We start from the raw sequence: 18,855 nt of genomic DNA on the forward strand, positions 1-18,855 counted from the left end.
CTCTAGCCTGGAATACACGGCCTTCTGTTGTTAGCCACAGCAGAATATCCTGATTAAAGTAGGATTTTCACTGAGCTCCAAGGTAGCTCTGTGAATGTTGGGAGATACAGCAGATACCCTCCAACACAGGCATCCCTAAACTCGGCCCTCCAGATGTTTTGGGACTACAACTCCCATCATCCCTAGCTAACAGGACCAGTGGTCAGGGATGATGGGAATTGTAGTTCCAAAACATCTGGAGGCCCGAGTTTGGGAATGCCTGCTCCAACATTTCTCCTATGAAAATAGGGACGTCCCATTCCATATTGATAATTTTACTATTTAGGACCCCCCCCCAATCTTACTGGGTTGTCCCAGCAGCTCTGGGCAGCTTCCAACACATAAAAGCATAATAAAACATTAAACATTAAAAAACACCTTGCCTATATAGGGTTGCCTTCAGACGGTTCGGGGGTCGGATAACTCTGTTCCCTCCAAAATTTCTCCAGTGAAAATAGGGACATCCTACTATACTTTCCAACATTTCTCCAATGAAAATAGGGACATCCTAAGGAAAAGTGGGACATTCCGGGATCAAATCAGAAACCGGGACAGCTTCTCTAAGTTAGGGACATCCCTGGAAAATAGGGACACTTGGAGGGTCTGCAAGCGCCTTTTCATTAACTGAATGAAAGCGTCTTTTCATTAACTGAACTCCTCCAGCTATTTTGTAGATGGAACACACTCTCATCGTTGAGATGTCTGCCATATGGTTTTGCACTCCTCAGTTCAGACATGTGCATAGTCATATTGGTTATGTAGTTGCTGATCATTCTTCATGTTAAAAGAGCTGAAGCTTTTAAACAGAACAGTTTTGAAACCCTACTTATGATGCTAGTTTTTCTAAGGACATAAATGCACAAGCCTAATGCAGGTGGCCCAGAGTGACTTCCCCTGCCCTTTTTCTCCCTCCCGCTGTGCATGTCAAATGAGACACTCGTGAAACGTGAACTCCTGCTTCGTGATTACAATCAGGTGAACAGCCGGCATCCGCCACCCCATCCTGAGAAGAACAGAGGGTGTACCTACTACAATGCGAATGTTTATTTGAAACCAACCTGTCTGGAGCTTTGGTAGGAACTAGCAGGGATTACCTGGCCAAGGTTGCAGTTTATAAAAGCCTTGTCTGTTTTATTCTCAAGGAAAGGAACAACTAGAACTGAAACCCTTTTTACAGCCTCACCATGTATTATGATTGCCTTTATGCAATGCCTTTTGACCGTAAGTACTTGGGAAGGGATTTCTGCTTAGGATCAGCCCAATTGTGACAGAGGTCAGAGCTTTTCTAAATCACATTCTCTGCTTTTTTTTTTTTTTGCAAATCCGTTGTGGTCACTGGAATTACAGCAAAAAAGAAGCAAGCTCTATTCAAGCAGGACATTGTTAAAACCAACTCCTGAGCACCAAGAGTTCAGAATTCTGCACTTGGCACTGGAAGCTTCCTAGTTATCACAACTACTTCTTGCCTCAAGTGATAGTCCTTGCTTTTGGGAAATAGATGTACCTGCTTCCTTTGCCAATTTGTGAAAAATAGGGGAGGGGTGGGTGAGATCTAGAAAATGAGAAACACTGGAATTTTTTATTATAGCACGATAACTTTATTGAGTTTGGATTAAGTGCCAGGGACACAATATCCTATATTGGCATAATTGAGAATGGGTTTATATAGTGGAGATAGCTTTTCTGCAGGAGAGAGACATACTGCTGTTTGCCACATCTAAAAAAAATCAGAATATCCATGTACCAGTCATGAGGATAGGAGCACATGGTTGTCAGAGTTTTGTTGTTTTTATTTTAGGAGTTTATAAAATAGTGAAATGTTGCTGTGGCAGGATTGGGTAGTCTTTTTGGTGTATTTTTTATTGTTGCTATTCTGACAGAGTGAGAGAGTTCATTCAGACTCTAAAGTTGGCAAAGCATTTTAAAATTCATAAAATGGCAGGAGTGGTGGAGAGGGGTAGTGCTGCTTATTACTAGCTATGTTGCAGGCAGTATCCCTTAGGTGGCTGTAACACACAAGCCTGTTCCACACAGCACTAATTCACAGTGAATATGATAAGAGAGTGTTGTGTTTGTGACTGTGTGAATAGCATTTTCTCAGGCAGTAGTCCTATGCACAGTTTACTTGGGAAGAACCCCCATTGGTCTCAAGGGTACTTACTTCTTAGTGCACATGTTAGGATTGTACCGGCAGTGACCAGAAATAGCAGACTGAGTGCTGAGAAAATGAGATATCACTGCCTTCAGGAAATACCCATGGAACCTTCTCCACAAACAAGTAACAGTTGCATATTTATTGCATCAAATAACAGTAATTTGGAAATATTCTGGGGAGAATTTATTTTCTTGTCTATTCCTGCTTCAGAAAGGTCAACCTTTTATATGTTTAATTACCACATACAATTCCTTTTACTATCTGAGGTTGGGGTCTGGATAGCGATAGTTCTGGATAGGTAGAAACTACATTGAAATGTGGTTCTGGTCAGAATTTGTTCGCCTCCAAAACACGGGCCATCATCTCAAGCAGTTGCTTGGGGCATCAAAGTTTATGGGGGTGATATTTTAGCAAGTGTGTAATCTGTAAAATGGGGCCCAAGATCCCCTGCAATGTTGCAAGAGATGCAGGGGCAAAGTCCTTTCATTGTGTGCTATACTTATGTCAGGTGGCAGAATGTATTGTGTGAACACTCCACAGAGCTAGCAGTTAAACATAGGAGTCATTACTCTTGACCTTCCAGTTTTCACTGAATCATATTATAAACTAGGGCAATGGACACCTGAACTCCCGATGCCTGAGCTAGAGTGTTCTGAGCCTAGTCTTACGCTTCACCTACTTTGCTTTTGAGATTTTAAACAGGTGGCTGGAGAGTTGGGGCTGGTGCTATTAACTCTTCTCGTCTGCCTCTCTACAGAAGGCTCCATGAGGCCCAGTGACACGGTTTCAGAGTCCAGTCCAGGCTCCACAGCCACACAGTCAGGGGTGCCAACTCAGGTGGTCCAGCAAGTCCAGGCTACTCAGCAGGTATGTAGCTCATCCATAGTTTCTGTGGTTAGTTCAACAATGGCCACCCTGTAATGAAGCAGATGGGGCCGCTCTCTTAATCAGGACTACTTTGACATTCTAAAAGTGCAGATACCTCTGAATTAGTGGTGTTAGAATAAAAGGTGAGGAGAGCTGTGAATAAAGTTCTTGGATTCCATAAATATTGAGTGGGATATACAGTGAGGGGGGGGGGGGAAGTATTTGATCCCCTGCTAAATTTGCCTGTTTGTCCTCTGACAAAGAAATGGCCAGGCCATAATTTTAACGGTAGGTTTATTGTAGCTGTGAGAGACAGAATAACAACAGGAAAACCCCCAGAAACCCAGAAGACAAAAGTCAGAGATTGGTGTGCATTATAATGAGGGAAATGTGGCCCTGTGAATTGTCTTTGTTTGCCTTGATCCTTGGCTAGTTTGTTTTTGTTTTGGCAGAGGTTATTGGTCCAAGCTAGTGTGCAGACGAAGCCTGGAACGGTATCACCTCTACAGCTCACAAGTGTACAAGTACCCCAGCAGGTGAGTCTGAACTTTCTCTGTGATGCTGCCACTAGTAATTGGTGCAGTTTTAAAGCACATACTTTGGGCCAGTGGGCTGGCCTGCCTGCTGTGGCTGCGTCTGAGTGATACTGATGTTGTCCTGAGAATATATTCTAGCTATTACAGCTTATTGTCACGAGAAATAGGGCACCTGTATGTTACTAACTCAGATAGCTGTAAACTAGCATAATCTTTGTCAAGGGTGAATTCTTTTATTAGGGTGCTAAGATTAGCACCTGGGACCCAGGTGGCGCTGTGGTTAAACCACTGAGCCTAGGGCTTGCTGATCAGAAGATCGGCAGTTCGAATCCCTGTGACGGGGTGAGCTCCCGTTGCTTGGTCCCAGCTCCTGCCAACCTAGCAGTTCGAAAGCACGTCAAAATGCAAGTAGATAAATAGGAACCGCTACAGCGGGAAGGTAAACGGCGTTTCCATGTGCTGCTCTGGTTTGCCAGAAGCGGCTTTGTCATGCTGGCCACATGACCTGGAAGCTATACGCCGGCTCCCTCGGCCAATAATGCGAGATGAGCGCGCAACCCCAGAGTCGGTCACGACTGGACCTAATGGTCAGGGGTCCCTTTACCTTTTACCTTTAAGATTTCTTTATTAGACACCCGTAGACCATAGCTGCCAAGTTTTCCCTTTTCTCGCGAGGAAGCCTAATGGAATTTCCCTTAAAAAAGGGAGAACTTGGCAGCTATGCCGTAGACCTCTTGCAGAACTACAATTTCCAGTATTTCTGTTGAGAGAATCCTTATTTGATGGTTTTCTCTTTCATTGGATAAATCTCTCCTTCCTTGGAGGTTTTTAAGCAGAGGTTGAGTGGCCATCTGCCATGGATGCTTTAATTGAGATTCCTGCACTGCAAGGTAGTGGGCATGACCCTTGGTGTCCCTTCCATCTCTACAGTTCTATAGTCACCTGTGTATAGAATCTATTAGAATCATAGAATTGTAGAGTTCGAAGGGACCTCGAGCGACATCTAGTTCAACCCCTCGCAATGCAGGATACACATCTATAGCATCCATGACAGATGGTCATCCAGCCTCTGCTTAAAACCCTCCAAGGGAGGAGAGCCTACCGCCTCCCAAGGGAGTTTGTTCCACTGTCAAACATTAGGGTGAGTGGTTGTTCTTGATAATCCATTTAGCCCTTCCCAACTCTTAAAAATTATGTAGTTTTAGTTGAAACTTCTTCTTTTTTTTAAAGCAATTTATTAAAAAATTTCAAATAAACACATTAAACAATAACAAAACATTCAACAACAAACATAACACACACAAATTTTCTCTTTTTAACATCTATTCACCTATCTCGAATTCCCAATGCTCTGCCGAGCTTTGACTTCCCTCCCTCCCCTCATTTGGTTTTCAACTCTTATCTTGCAGTTCCTTTTCTCCTTCTACTTAAAGTCATTTCGTAGGATTTATTTCAATCCTGCAAGTGTCTTTAAACTTCTACAATTCCTCTCCATATAGTCCACAAATTTACTCCAGTCTTTTTGGAACTTTGCCTCTCCCTGGTTTCGGATCCTGCTAGTCAGTCTTGCTAGTTCCACATAGTCTATCATTTTCATCTGCCACTCTTCGATCGTCGGTAACTCCTGAGTTTTCCATTTTGGGGCTAACAAAGTCCTTGCCGCGGTTGTCGCATACATAAATAATACTTGATCTCCTTTTACAATCTCTTGTCCTATAAGTCCTAATAAAAAAGCCTCCGGTTTTTTGGGAAAGGTGTATTTAAAAATCTTTTTCAGTTCGTTATATATCATTTCCCAAAATCTTTCGATTTTTTTCGCATGTCCACCACATATGATACAATTGAAACTGCTTACAAGCTGCCCCAAAACTCCAAAACCAGCAGCCGGTTCGCTGCCATAGCGATCTTGGCTTCCTTTCCCCCTGGTGGCAAGCTGGAAGTGGTTGATTTCAGAGCATCCCATTTGAGGAGGCGGTTTTATGTTTTGTTTGATCCTCTCAACAGACTTTCCTCAATCTCTCTCTCTCTCTCTCTCTCTCTCTCTCTCTCTCTTTTTAAATAAAAAAAACCTCTTAGCTGGTACAGCTGCCTTGACAACTGAGTGAGAAAATGACAGTGAGTAGTGCAGGATGGGGTGGGAAGGTATTTGCCTATGTGAAAGGTAGCTAGTAAAAAAATTGCTCGTATTATAATTCACCAAATGTGTGTGTTTGGTTGGTGAGCATTTCTTTGGTAGCCCACTGGTCAGTAGCTTCTGAACAGTCTCCAGGAGATACGGTAATTAACCAGGGCTTGCTTCTTTTATGTCATCCTGTTTCAGCGGCTGGTGGTACAGAGTACTTCACAGGCTGGTAAAGGAGGAGCTGTTGCGCTGGCCGTCCATGGTGTGCAGCAGGTCCATTCTTCACCTGAGGTGGGTGGCCAGATGTTTGGAAAGCCTGTTCAGATGTTCCATCCACCATGAGTCAAGAAAGCCTAGTTTTGCCTTCACTGTGTTGAATGACGTTGCTCATTTATTTATCTGCCTGCTCAGTCCGATACTTCTTTTCTTCATCAGCTACTTCCTGGTTCCTCCACAGTTGATGCCCATTTCCAGTTTCCTCTTAAGCTCCCTTGTGACTATCATATTTTGTGAGACCTGGGAACATGTTCTCATTACCTGGCAACGGGCCAGCATTTCTTATCCAACCTCAGTTGCTCCTAAGCCAGGCATAGGCAAATTCGGCCCTCCAGATGTTTTGGGACTACAACTCCCATCATCCCTAGCTAACAGGACCAGTGGTCAGGGATGATGGGAGTTGTAGTCCCAAAACATCTGGAGGGCCAAGTTTGCCTATGCCTGTCCTATGCATCCTCTCACACACCACAGAGCTCAGTCTGCTCCCTGGCTTACCAGTGAGGTAGGAGCAATGAGGCAAGATGAAAGATTACTAGGACGTGCACAGCATAAATCTCGGTGCATATCTGATCAAAAAGAGGTAATTAGTGAGCCCACTTTGTGGTGGCACTGGAAACACAAAATGTCTTTGTCACAGTTGCATCCAGTGGGGCTTTGCCAAGTGATTTGGGAGCCTACTTGAAGTTGGCCCACAGGGTGACATCAGAACCCTTGGAAACCTACTGTATCATATTTGTTAGCCACTTTGAGGATTAAGTTGATTGTATCTGCTTTAATGTGGACTCCTCTAGCTTACAGATCAGCTTGTCTAGATGATCCTTCCTCAGCCTGGTGCCCTGCAGCTGTTGCAGACTCCAAGCCCCTTCATCTGTGTTAACTGGGACTGATGGGAGTTTTAGTCCAAGATATTGGGGGTGGGGAGGTTGGGGTAGGCTGTTCTAGAGCTGTAGGATGAATTTCAGTTACTGTGGCCTAAAGAAATTGACAAATTACTTGAAGGGTTACAGCCCTATCACATGTCTGTTAGGTAACGATAAAGGATCCCTGGATGGTTAAGTCCAGTCAAACTTGACTGTGGGGTGCAGCGCTCAACTCGCTTCAGGCCGAGGGAGCCGTCGTTTGTCTGCAGACAGCTTTCTGGATCATGTGGCCAGCATGAGTAAACCGCCCAAGAGGCTCAGTAGTTTAGACCACAGCACCACCCACTCCCTAGAATTGGCCTCCACAGTCACTTACGGACACATTAAGATCATATTCATGGAAGACAACATGGGCGTACCCAGCTCGGGGCAGGGGGGGCAGCTGCCCCCCAGAAGCAAAAAAGGGAGAGCACAGCACGACAGGCAGGGACGCTGCCAGCTGTGCTCCGCCTTGGCCGGCTCGGCTGAAGCGAAACGGCAGCAGCGGCAGCGAAGCTGCCTCCGTTGAGGGAAACCTGGACCTGGACCTGGACCAATGCTCCACGACACCTCATTTGCATACATGCAAATAAAGTGCCGCAGAGCATTGTGGGGCAGCACTTTCTGTGGGCTGAAGTTAGCCCAGGTCCAGGTCCAGGTTTCTCTTGACGGAGGCAGCTTCGCTGCTGCTGCCTCGTTTTAGTCACCGCTGCTGGTAAAGGAGCGGGCGAGGCAGAAGCACAAGCGCAGGTGGCTCCCTCTGGGGTGTGTGGACATTGTCCACGCATCCTGGGGGGATCCCGGCCATGTCATTGCCAGCCAGCCAATCAGGTGGCTGGGGGTGGGGGGCGTGGCTGGCGTGACCCCCCCTAGTTTTGATCCTGGGTACACTCAGCTATGAGTGATCACTGAAGAAGATATGCCTGTTCTGCGTCAAGTGGAGGTGGGGTGGGGATGTTACTGTGCCCAGACTGTGATCATTTAGCAGCCTTGTATTCTGTTGTTTCCATAAAGCATCCTTTGCTTCAATATCCAGGTTAGACAATTAGTGTCCCAGGAGACTGAACCTGGACTGGTTTCTGTGTATTGCCATTTTTCAATATCCAGTTTACGTTCATTCTGTCATTTTTGTAGAGACCTACATTCAGTAAACCATGGAAGACCATTGTTAGAAGATAGCACCATATGTAAGCTGGGAGGAAATGCAAGTTACTTAGAATTCTTGATCTCTGACCTCCATTGGCACCAACTCTATAAAGCTGAGGCATCTTCAGTGCACCCCATGTCTGTTGGAATGGGCTGAGCCCTTTCTCACCTGCCTGCTTCCTCCCTCCTACCTTTGTCCACGGTCCTCCACCGTCTTAAAAGTCACCCCAGCCACACACTGTTGAGAGACACTGTACGAAGCGGTGTGGCCTGGCAGAAAGTTGCCTTGCTTGCGCAGTTTTGGGAGACACTGCACAGACACTTGGGAGGTCTGCGACAGCTGCACAATATCATAATGCACAGGATGGGGCCCCCCAGTGTTGGGCACAACTCAGTGCCCCTCTTCTAACCAACAGACTTAAGCAAAGAATATAGCAGTGTGTATGGTGTTCCCTCCTGCTTTTTTGTTATAAAATTTGGTAGTGCTGGACAGGGGCATAGCAAGGGGGCGATGGGGGCAGGGCGCCCCGGGTTCCACTCTGGGGAGGGTGACACTTGGCGCCCCCCCCCCCGGCGAGTGAGCAGCCAGCCGCTGCTCGGTAAAAAGCCTCGCAAGACAGCTGGCTGCTCGCTCACTTGCTCAGCTGGTGCGTGCTTTGCTTCTTCCTGCTGGGGCGGAGGTGAGGGGCAGGCCAGGGCCTCTGTGGCTCCACCCAGCAGGAAGCTTCAGCGTATCCACTGAGGGGGGAAGCGCCGTGTGCACATGCGGGCCCTGGAGCGGTCCGCCGGTGGCAAGCTGCTCCAGCGCCATGCGGGGATGGCGCCGAAGTCCTGCGCTCGCGGCTGCCACTCGGCTTGGGAGTCACGGGGGGGGGGCGCACCGAGCGCCACCCCCCTCCAGGGTCCCAGCGCCTGTACCCGCAGCTGCTACCGCGACCGGAGAGTTTCGGCGCCATCCCTGCGCGGCACCAGAACGGTCCGCCAGCAGCAAGCCTCTTCAGCGCCATGCGGGGATGGAGCCGAGGTCCCATGCCCGTGGCTGCCGCCACAACCGGAGGGTCCTGGTGCCATCCCCACACGGCGCTGGAGTGGTCTGCTGCCACGCAGTGCGCATGTGTGTAGCACACATGCGTGCATGGTGACGTTACACGTGCGTGCTGCGCTGCGGCGCCCCGCCCCCGGGTGCCGTGCCATGTGCCGCAGCGGCTTCCTCCGCCCCTGGTGCTGGACAACCTTTCTCTTCCCTAAAATGTTCATCAACAGTATAATGACCATGTAGAAGTTTTTATTAAAAGTAGAGTGCACCATGACTGAATGAGGGACACCACCTGATTCCAGGCGGAGAGAAAGCAAGCATGAATCCTGAGACAATAGTACATCATGCAGTTATGCCTTCCTCCTTCGTCCATACCCAAAAGTAAAGTCTCCTTCCTTGCCTTTCAGCGTTCCCCTGTCCAGAACAGCAGCTCTGCTGCTAAACCGGGACAAGTGCAGCAGCTCCAGGTCCACGGAGTCCAGCAAGTGCCTGTAGCACAAGAGGTGCTGTATCTTTGCTTGCCAATATCTTGTGGTCTCTTCCCAGTCATAGTAACGTGATCGGATTGTCGGGTAGCAAAAGCTGCAGCTTGTCAAGGGTTCACATGACACTACATTTTCAAAGTTCTATCTGTTAACGGTTTCTAAGCACTTTCAAGGTCTTTATTGCACTCCATGTAGCCACTGCTTTCAATTATAAGGTAGTGTGAACTTTCCTATAGTTTACCTTTGTTTTGTTGTGGAGGTGTCACACCAACTCCCAGATCTGTGTAACTCTAAACAACTGTCCCTTTCACATTGCTACAAACCGATGTGTTTATGTGGTATTTATTTCTCCCACAGCTAATAAACGGGTTTTTGTGTGAAACATTTTTGTCATTTTGAATGTTGAGCAAGGTTTTTGACATCCTTAGTTTCCAGAAATCAAACTTTCCACATGAGGTTTTGGGGTGCAATTCAGATTTATAAGACTAATATAAAATTAATGGGCCAGAATCAACTAGCCAGTCTCAGTTGTGGAAGCCCACATGAAGACCTCTCCTAGTGCAATGATGGCCAAACTTGGCCCTCCAGCTGTTTTTGGACTACAACTCCCATCATCCCTAGCTAATAGGACCAGTGGTCAGGGATGATGGGAATTGTAGTCCCAAAACAGCTGGAGGGCCAAGTGCAACTGTGCAACTGTCCTAGTGCAACAGGGATCTCTTCCCCACCCAAATTGGCCTGGAGAGGGACAGGAGAAGCCTTGGAACAGAAATGCTTGTGCTGACAAGAGTGCTGTGTTGAGTTTCTCCTAATAGTGTTCAGATTCTTTGGAATACCCAAATGAAGTAATACATTTGTAGGTCCTTTTGTGAAAATAGTATTTTTGTAAGACTTCTGTAAAAAGAAAAATCATTACTTTGCATGCTTCATGCCCTAGGGTTAGGTTCCTGTTGGCCAGCTCGACTACAGCTATCCTTGGGGCAAGGAGGCCTTGTATCAACTCTGCGTTCCAAAGGATTCTGATAAGTTCTGGTTTGTTTCTGCAGAGATCTGTTGTGCAGACAACTCCCAAAGCAGGCACAGTGCAGCAGCTGGCAGTGCAAGGACTCCAGCAGGTTCATGTTACTCAAGAGGTAAGAAAGAGATTTTGACTGTTGCTTTCTGGCTGCCCTACTTTGGTAGCAGCTGTGATCTACCATGGAGGATATTCCTAGATTACCTGCTCCCCAAGACAGCTAGCCAGTGCCAGGGTATTAAAGCCTTTGCACTCATTCCTGGCCTGAATTCCTCAGCTAGTTCCCACCCAGAACTAGCTTTCTGGATATATCCAAACTCCCCCACACCCTTCTTCCCTTGAAGTGGTTAGTAGTCACCCATAACTCCCCCATTATGAGTTGTCCCCAGCCCCACGATGATCACCATAAGACAGTGAAGATGGGGAAGGTTCTCATCCCTGCCAGTTCTTGTTTTGTAAGGTACCTCCTTAGCTACCATTATAGAATGCCTTGCGCTCATTGGGTAAAATGTAGATGAGGCAGGATGCGTGGACCTTCAGGGTTGTAATCAAAGTAGCATTAAGGGGAATATTCCATCAGCACAACAGTTTCTCCTTGTGCAACAGAACTTCCACCCACCCCCCTCAATCTGTTCTGGAGGTTCCCTGGATGCGAATGGCATTGGGAAAAGGAGAGGGGAAGTTCCCTTGCAACAAGTGGAACTCATTCTGCTTCTTCTGCAATTATTTAATTGAATACCACCCTCTGCCTTAATCCTTCACTCCGGCAGGACATTTCTGGGTTTCTCCACTATCTCTGATTGCTTCAGTCTCTCTGTTTATTGTTTAGAGTGCAGACAGTGGCCCTTCTAAGAGCAATCAGCAGTCGCAGCAGCAAGAGCAACAAGGAGTGCAGCAAGGTCTCTCCCTAGAGTGCAGCAGCAGCAGCAGCAGCAGCAGCAACAGTGCACCCCAGCTGGCCAGCTGCTGTTTATCTGGCCCAGAGCACAGGCTCCACTACATGCATTCTCTAGATTCTGCCTCGGAGCAGTGGGTGGAGCTGGTCCGCATGCTTCCTCAACCGCTCCTCCTGCCACAACAGAAGGTGGTGATAGAGCAGCTGCCATTCCTCTCCTCCTCTCATCACTCCAGCCCTGACCAGAGAGTCAAGATTCAGAGAGTCCCTCAGGTGCTAGTGTTTGGAACAGCAGCTACAGCACTTAAAGTAGGTCCTGCAGAGGGCACCGATTGAGATCCAAGAATAGCAAGCTCTGTGCATTTCCCTTCTCACAGAGTCAGGTAGCAGAGCTTGCCAGCATTATCCCCTTCTCTACAATTGTGACTCTCCTCTTAGTTAGCGGTGGTAGAGCAACCCTCTTTCCTTCCCCACATACTGCCAGAGAAATTGAAATTCTTGGACCTCTTCAGCACTGGATGTGATTTTGATTTCATTTGCTTGAATCAGGTGTAGATATGGAAGTCTTGAGGTATTGGGGTTTGTGGGAGACATATGCCACCAGATAAGCGTGCTACATTTTGTGCAGGACTTTCAGTATTTGGCAGCCAGAACAGAGGCTTGCCATCATAGCTGCCAAGTTATCCCTTTTTTACAGGGATTTTCCCTTATGCTGAATAGGCTTCCTCGCGAGAAAAGCGAAAACTTGGCAGCTATGCTTGCCATAGCTAGCCAGGATGCCAGATAACTGCAAGGTCTGATCTAGGTAAGCGAAATCATGCAGTACCGATTGTATGAGGACTACTTAGCCCTGTTTGCCCTAACACTGTATCAGCTACTGAAACAAAGGCTGCTTCCTGAGCCAAAGTTAGCTGCTGTCTAATGAGTGGAAACTGAGTTTTCTTCAAATCACCTCATCAGATTGTAAGACATTAGAACCTTCATGGCAAGTAAAAGGCCTCTTGTTTATAAAGGTGTATCTATGTATTTCCATAAAACCAATATTGTATCATTGTTGCAAAGAGCCATTTCACACATTACACAGGAGCGAACCCAGGTTTGCCACTGAGCATGCACTCGAGGACAACTGCAGCCAGTCATGGCTGTCCTACAAGTACATCTGCACAACGCAAATGTATATTTCTCACACCTGCACTTTACTCTTGTAGATGTACACTTGCAACATTTTAGCTGCACTCTTAACAAAAATGTGCAAAGTGACCCTTAGGAATTGCATGCAGCTCTGCAATTTAGCATTCCAGAAGGGAATGCAAGAGAATCCATTGGAGCTCTTGCCTGCCCAGCAAGAGCCCCCAGCAGTGTCCAGCACTTCCTTCTCCGTGTTATACCACTGTGCTTCTTTTGCCAGGATCAGAGTATGTAGAGCCTGGGTTCCTGACTTTGCTCGCCATGGCTCTGACTTGTGGGGAAATCCTTTGTCCATGGGAATAAGCATTCCAGAGTCCCACCCCTGACCCCCTGCTTAATGTCTGCTAGATCAATGTCAGATGTAGGATAGAGGCAACTATAAATCATGGGACAGGTGATGATAGCTACAAGCAGATTGACAGTAAGTGTGGCAATTAGGAAGGCAGAGAGGTGGCCTTTTGTCTAGAGCAGCCTCCTGGGAGGGATTAGAGAGAGTGGAGCGCAGCAACCTTGGCCCATCCTGTCTCACCTCTTTTCCTTTCCTATCTTTGTGGGCTTGCTGCGTTCTCAGGTGCAGCAGCTCCAGCAGGTACCTGTGCAGCATGTCTATCCCAACCAGGTGCAGTATGTGGAAGGAGGTGATGCCAGCTACACAGCAAGTACCATGTGAGTACATGCCTGGTGAGAAGGAAGGCTTTATCATACCGGTTCTGCCCCAGCATTCAAGCTCACAGCGAGCCGGGCATGGATTCCTGCCAGGTGCAGGTTCCAAGAGACACAGGTCTTCACACAGATGCTAATTGATTCTATTCTGTATCTTAAGCCAGAGACGGTCAGCTTCCCTGTGCATAGATGGCCAGACAATGATCTAGCGGCTGGAAATGTCTTTCTGGGTGGCCAGGCTCCATCACAACATTGGTGCCACCTAGCAATGAAGGGTTAATGGTTAAGGAGTATCTGCACCCAGTCGCAGCCAGAACATTACGTTCTGGGAGCAGGTGGTGCTGAGCCTTGCCGATCGGAAGGTTGGCAGTTCAAGTCTGCATAACGGGGTGAGCTCCCGTCGCTCTGTCCCAGCTCCTGCCAAGCTAGCAGTTCGAAAGCATGCCAGCAAGAGTAAATAAATAAGTACTACTGCAGCAGGAAGGTAAATGGCATTTCTGTGCGCTCTGGCACTTGTCACAGTGTCCCGTTGTGTTAGAAGCAGTTTAGTCGTGCTGGCCACATGACCCAGAAAGCTGTCTGTGGACAAACGCCGGCTCCTTCGGCCTGAAGTGAGATGAGTGCCGCACCCCATAGTCAAATTTGACGGGACTTAACCATCCAGGAGTCCTTTGCCTTTTACCTTAGAACATTACATACAAATACCAAACGCAGATGAAGCACTAGGGTGTGGACAACATCTCTTAGACATTTCCCCTTTTTACTATAAATGAAACTGTGGGCGCATGGACTTAGATTTTTCTTTTAAAAAATGAACTGTTTATTATTGTTTTATAAAAAATAGAAAAATGAACGTTTATATAGTGAATGTTGTAGAAAATCAGGGAAGTTATTCTGAAGTGCTGCCTTGGAGAAGATTGGTGGATTGGTTGTTGATTGTCCCTGTTTTCTAATGAAAATAAAATAAAATCCCAGAGCATTGGTAGACCATGATTAAAATTTGACAGTGTCACCAGGGTCAAGTGAAATCACTCGGGGGCTGGGTTTGGCCAAGGAGTTGTGTGCACCCCTGAGCTAAGTCACCTTGATCTAAGCAAAAAGCATGGTAAAGGAGTGGAGATGTACAACCTTCTCCTTTTTGCTTACTGTAGGGTGGTGTGTATGTTTAGCTGTCATTTCTCTATAACAAGTGGTTGTTTTTCTTCACTTGGAAATCGGAGATGGAAACAGCACCTCTTTCTCCTGTTTTCAGACGCTCCAACACTTACCCTTACACGGAAACCCCTCTCTACACTCAGAACACTGGTGCAAACTACTATGAATCGCAAGGCACCCCAACCCAGGTCTCCACCCCAGCAACCTCCCAGACTGTGGCCAGCAGTGGGTCAGTGCCCATGTATGTCTCCGGAGGGCAAATCATAGCCAACCCAAGCGGAGGCAGCAGTGCTGGAGGAGGAGGAGGTGGAAATGGAAATGGTGGTGGCGGTGGCAGCACTGGTGGCGGTGGTGGAGGAGGCAGTGGCAGCAGCAGCACGGGGACCTATGTGATTCAAGGAGGTTACATGCTGGGAAGTTCAAGCCAGTCATACTCGCACACCACTCGTGCCTCCCCAGCAACCGTAAGTCTGAGTCTCGCTCTGGATACCTCCAAGGGGATAATCTCCAAGGGGATTGGAGCTTCCGGGAGCCTCTTTGCTTTCTTCAGCAGCTTGCCCAAGTGCTCTTAGAGCAGTGGTTTTCATAGCTGTGTTTCAGGGAACCTGGGGTTGCTTGGAGACTTCTCAGGGTTCTTTAATTAGAAGACCCATAATGATTGAGGCAAGCTTCCCCGAGATGGTTTGCCTGCCCACAGCTGACCATTCTGTTCAAGGTGCAGCAGCAGGAAAGTATTGGGCCCCTTCTGGGCGCACTCTCAGTCCACACAGAGCAACCTGGAGCCCTAACAGTCAATAGCAGCACCCTGTGCATTCAAGAAAATGTCCTTTGAAGGTAGCAAGTCTGAAAACCACTGACTTAGAGAATCAAACACTTATGCATGTTTCTCTGTTCTGTGTTCTTTTGACCTTCCGAGAGGACATTGCTGCGATGGGGTAGAATTATTATTATTATTATTTTGGTAGGCCTGGGGCTCTTTCTGGTGGAATCATTTTATATCTTTTAAAGGTGCGTTGAACGTTTGTATTACAGCAGGCATGTGAAAATACGAAGTAATTCATAGTGCTTTTGAGACTCAAAGGAAAACGATAGCTTTGATCATTCCAGTGAATGTTGAACCAGAAGCTGGTTCAATAAAAGATGCCACCCAAGACATCATGAGGGAAAGTAGCATGTTTGGATGTCATTAAAGGCGGCAGAGTGGAACACAAGATAGATTTCACCCAGAGGACAAAATTTGCCACCCTCTTGCACAGCTTCAATGTAGATAGACAGAAGTGTTTCATTTCCTAAGTCAGAGGTGGGGAACCTGTGTCCTTCCAAATGTTACTGGACTACACCTCCCATCATGCTGATCATTGGCCATGGTGACTGAGGGTGATGGGAATCAACATCTGGAGGGACACAGATTCCCCATCTCTGCCATAAGTTAATATAGCTTAACATGAGGCAAAAACCACAAATAAGTTCTTTGTGCAAGCTATATTAACTTATGGCAGAGATGGGGAATCTGTGTCCCTCCAGATGTTGATTGCTTAGATTTTCTGGCCCTTGATGCTACTTTCCCTATTTCATGGGTCTTGTTCTCTGAGACGAGCCTTCCGAACGCACTCTTTACCTCATGGTGGATCTAACTGAAGATTGTGAAATGTGCCTGCTTTCTCTTCTGTGTGTGTTTAGACCTGTTAGAATCTATTAGTTCTCACAGGAAACAATTCCTTAGTACTTCATTGGAAACAATGGGAGGAAAAGAAATGGGATTGAGGTACTCCAGCTCTTGGACTGGCCTAATTCAGTCCTGGGTTTGGCATAATTCAGGCCTTTCCACGGTCATCTCCCAGCATGTCCCCAAACCAGCCCTGACTTGCAAACCCCTTTTGGCCCTACCCTGCCAGCTCTGGAGCACCAATGTTGGTAGGGCCAGGGCTGCGAAAGTTGGGGTGTGGAGGGGGAATCTAATGGCAGGTCTCTATACTGGTTCCATAGGATTTCAGTCTAAGGCCTGCAAACGGATGTGTGGTTCTTATTTTAAAAGATGCTAATGAAATAGGAGTGTTGGATGATTGACTTTGGCATCAACACAGCCTTCTCTTGTATAACTTTGGGGCCCTGGGAGTGGGGAGAGAATGGACCCTCACATGGCTTATTAAGATGGTTCCCACCTCCCAAGCGTGGGTTGCAGCATACGAACCATTCATTGAGAGAAATTGTGACGGTACCCTGAACTGTTCCCTTTAATAACTTCAAACAAAAGGGCTTGGAAGGCCCATAACTTGGATTCCTGCTTCTTTGCAGGTCCAGTGGTTGTTGGATAACTATGAGACTGCGGAAGGTGTAAGCCTTCCACGGAGTACCTTGTATTGCCATTACCTCCTGCATTGCCAGGAGCAGAAACTGGAGCCAGTCAATGCAGCTTCCTTTGGCAAGCTCATCCGCTCAGTGTTTATGGGACTTCGCACACGCCGGCTTGGAACCAGGTAAATGAAAGATGGCTTTCCCATGGGCTGCATGGCAGCATCACAGAGTAAAAAATGTGAGGTGCCTAAGCTGTCAAGCATCTCTGCATCCCCTGGGAGCTTCTGGAATACAGTTACTGTCAGCACTAAAGCCCACCTTTCCCATTCACAAACCTCAGATTGAGCAGAGGAAGGGGGGAGTGTGGATGTGCTATACAGGGCTACACACCCTTTCTCAGAGCAATTGGAAGGTACCAATTGTCTCCTAAAAGGGAGCTTGCTTCTTAATGCAGAGGCCTAATGCCTGGACTCACACTGATCTGATTTGCGCCATGCCAGTGAAGCTTTGTAATGGCCAAATGGGCAAAATCGTTTATTTATTTACATCTTCCTCCTGGTAACTACCAATAGGACATACGGGGAGGAGAGGTAAGAAAAGTCCCATTGTGCTAGCTGAAGTTTTTGCGCGGGCTTCCACTAATGGCACTGGTTAGTTGAATTTGGCCTGTTATGTACCTAAGGGTACCTTGATAGCAGTTCTCTGTGTCCAGTGGTGTATCTTTTGTTGTGGCCCAAGGGGTTTGTTTATATGGAGGCTTATGTTTTCTTACTTCCCTTTTCTTTCAGAGGGAACTCCAAATACCATTACTACGGGCTACGCATCAAAGCTAACTCCCCGTTGCTGCGGCTCATGGAGGATCAGCAACACTTGGCCATGAGGCAACAGCCCTTTTCTCAGAAGCAAAGGTAGGAGATAGTGATGGGGAAGGGCTGTTGTTTAGTAGCAGAGCAAACAGAAGGTCTAGGCATCAATTTCTGGTATCTTCAGGTAGGGCTGGGAGGAAGTCAGGACTGAAACCCTGGCAGATACAACATATTATTACAGTTGCAAAGTGTACATATCAGCAAGGCAAACCAAGGACAAGAATTATATGAAAGAGTAGAGTGCTGTATGCAGGTCCCCAAAATTTGGGACCCTTGTAGTGCTATTATCCTCTTGGAACTGAGTAACTTCTTTGGTGAGATATATATTCTTGAAGTTCTCCCCAGTGTGAAAAGTGGCATCAAGACCTTGAAATGCTTGTGAAGTGTTATCTGCTGAAGAAGATTTTTCCATAACAGTATCTGAGGCAACCCCTTTCTCTCTGTATCCCATGCTCTTGACGGAATATACCCACATGCTATGGGTGTTACTGTGATGTGATATGGGGCTGACTCCAAGTTGTTCTGCCTTATAGGCTCAAACCCATTCAGAAGATGGAAGGCATGACCAATGGAGTGGCTGTCGGGCAGCAGCAAGCCTCGGGGCTGTCTGACATCAGTGCCCAAGTACAACAGTATCAGCAATTCCTGGGTAAGGAGGGCCACTCTTTTGTACATGGCAGAGTGAGGTCTTTAAGACGGAAGCAGAGGACATGTGACACAAGCTTCTACGTGCGGTTGTTAGGGTCCCCTGTTTTACCACCTGGCTCACAGAAGATGACTTTTTTGGTTGAGATTCTGTGGCCCCATGTCTGATGTGACTTGTTGGATACCTTAGACGGTGTCTGTGTAGTAGGAACACCATCTCAGGGCCAAGTGTTGTGGAGAACCTTCATGTCCCAGGAAATGCATCACTGGAATGAGACTTTTTCACATGGTAGAGTCACTGTATGTGGGAAGTTCTTCGCATGCATTACCACAAACCCTGCATGGAGTCCTCAATACAAGGAATTATTTTGGGGCGACAACCATTTTGTTCTGTTTTTTAAAAAATATATTTATTAATTTTATAAAAGGAACAAAAACAATCAATTCACATTAACAATCCACCCATACAAAATAGTTCACCAACACATAAAAACAAAGCACAAAAACAAACAACAACAGCAAAAATTGTGTCCCTGTTACATTTGAAGCAGGTCTGTGGCTTCAGTGCTGGC

General features: G+C 47.0%; 1 protein-coding gene across 1 annotated transcript in view; it reads left to right on the top strand.

The window, feature by feature from the left end:
• RFX1 (regulatory factor X1) overlaps positions 1–18,855 on the top strand; it is a 47,741-nt gene that overhangs the window by 19,017 nt on the left and 9,869 nt on the right. The window contains exons 3-12 of the mRNA XM_035097438.2: positions 2,952–3,061; positions 3,514–3,597; positions 5,918–6,010; positions 9,484–9,579; positions 10,608–10,694; positions 13,231–13,325; positions 14,575–14,941; positions 16,773–16,954; positions 17,561–17,680; positions 18,172–18,287. Coding sequence (XP_034953329.1) covers positions 2,952–3,061; positions 3,514–3,597; positions 5,918–6,010; positions 9,484–9,579; positions 10,608–10,694; positions 13,231–13,325; positions 14,575–14,941; positions 16,773–16,954; positions 17,561–17,680; positions 18,172–18,287 — 1,350 coding nt within the window. The remainder of the gene's footprint in view (positions 1–2,951; positions 3,062–3,513; positions 3,598–5,917; positions 6,011–9,483; positions 9,580–10,607; positions 10,695–13,230; positions 13,326–14,574; positions 14,942–16,772; positions 16,955–17,560; positions 17,681–18,171; positions 18,288–18,855) is intronic.

Source organism: Zootoca vivipara, chromosome 16 (assembly GCF_963506605.1).
Source record: "Zootoca vivipara chromosome 16, rZooViv1.1, whole genome shotgun sequence".
NCBI classification, from domain to species: Eukaryota; Metazoa; Chordata; class Lepidosauria; order Squamata; family Lacertidae; genus Zootoca; species Zootoca vivipara.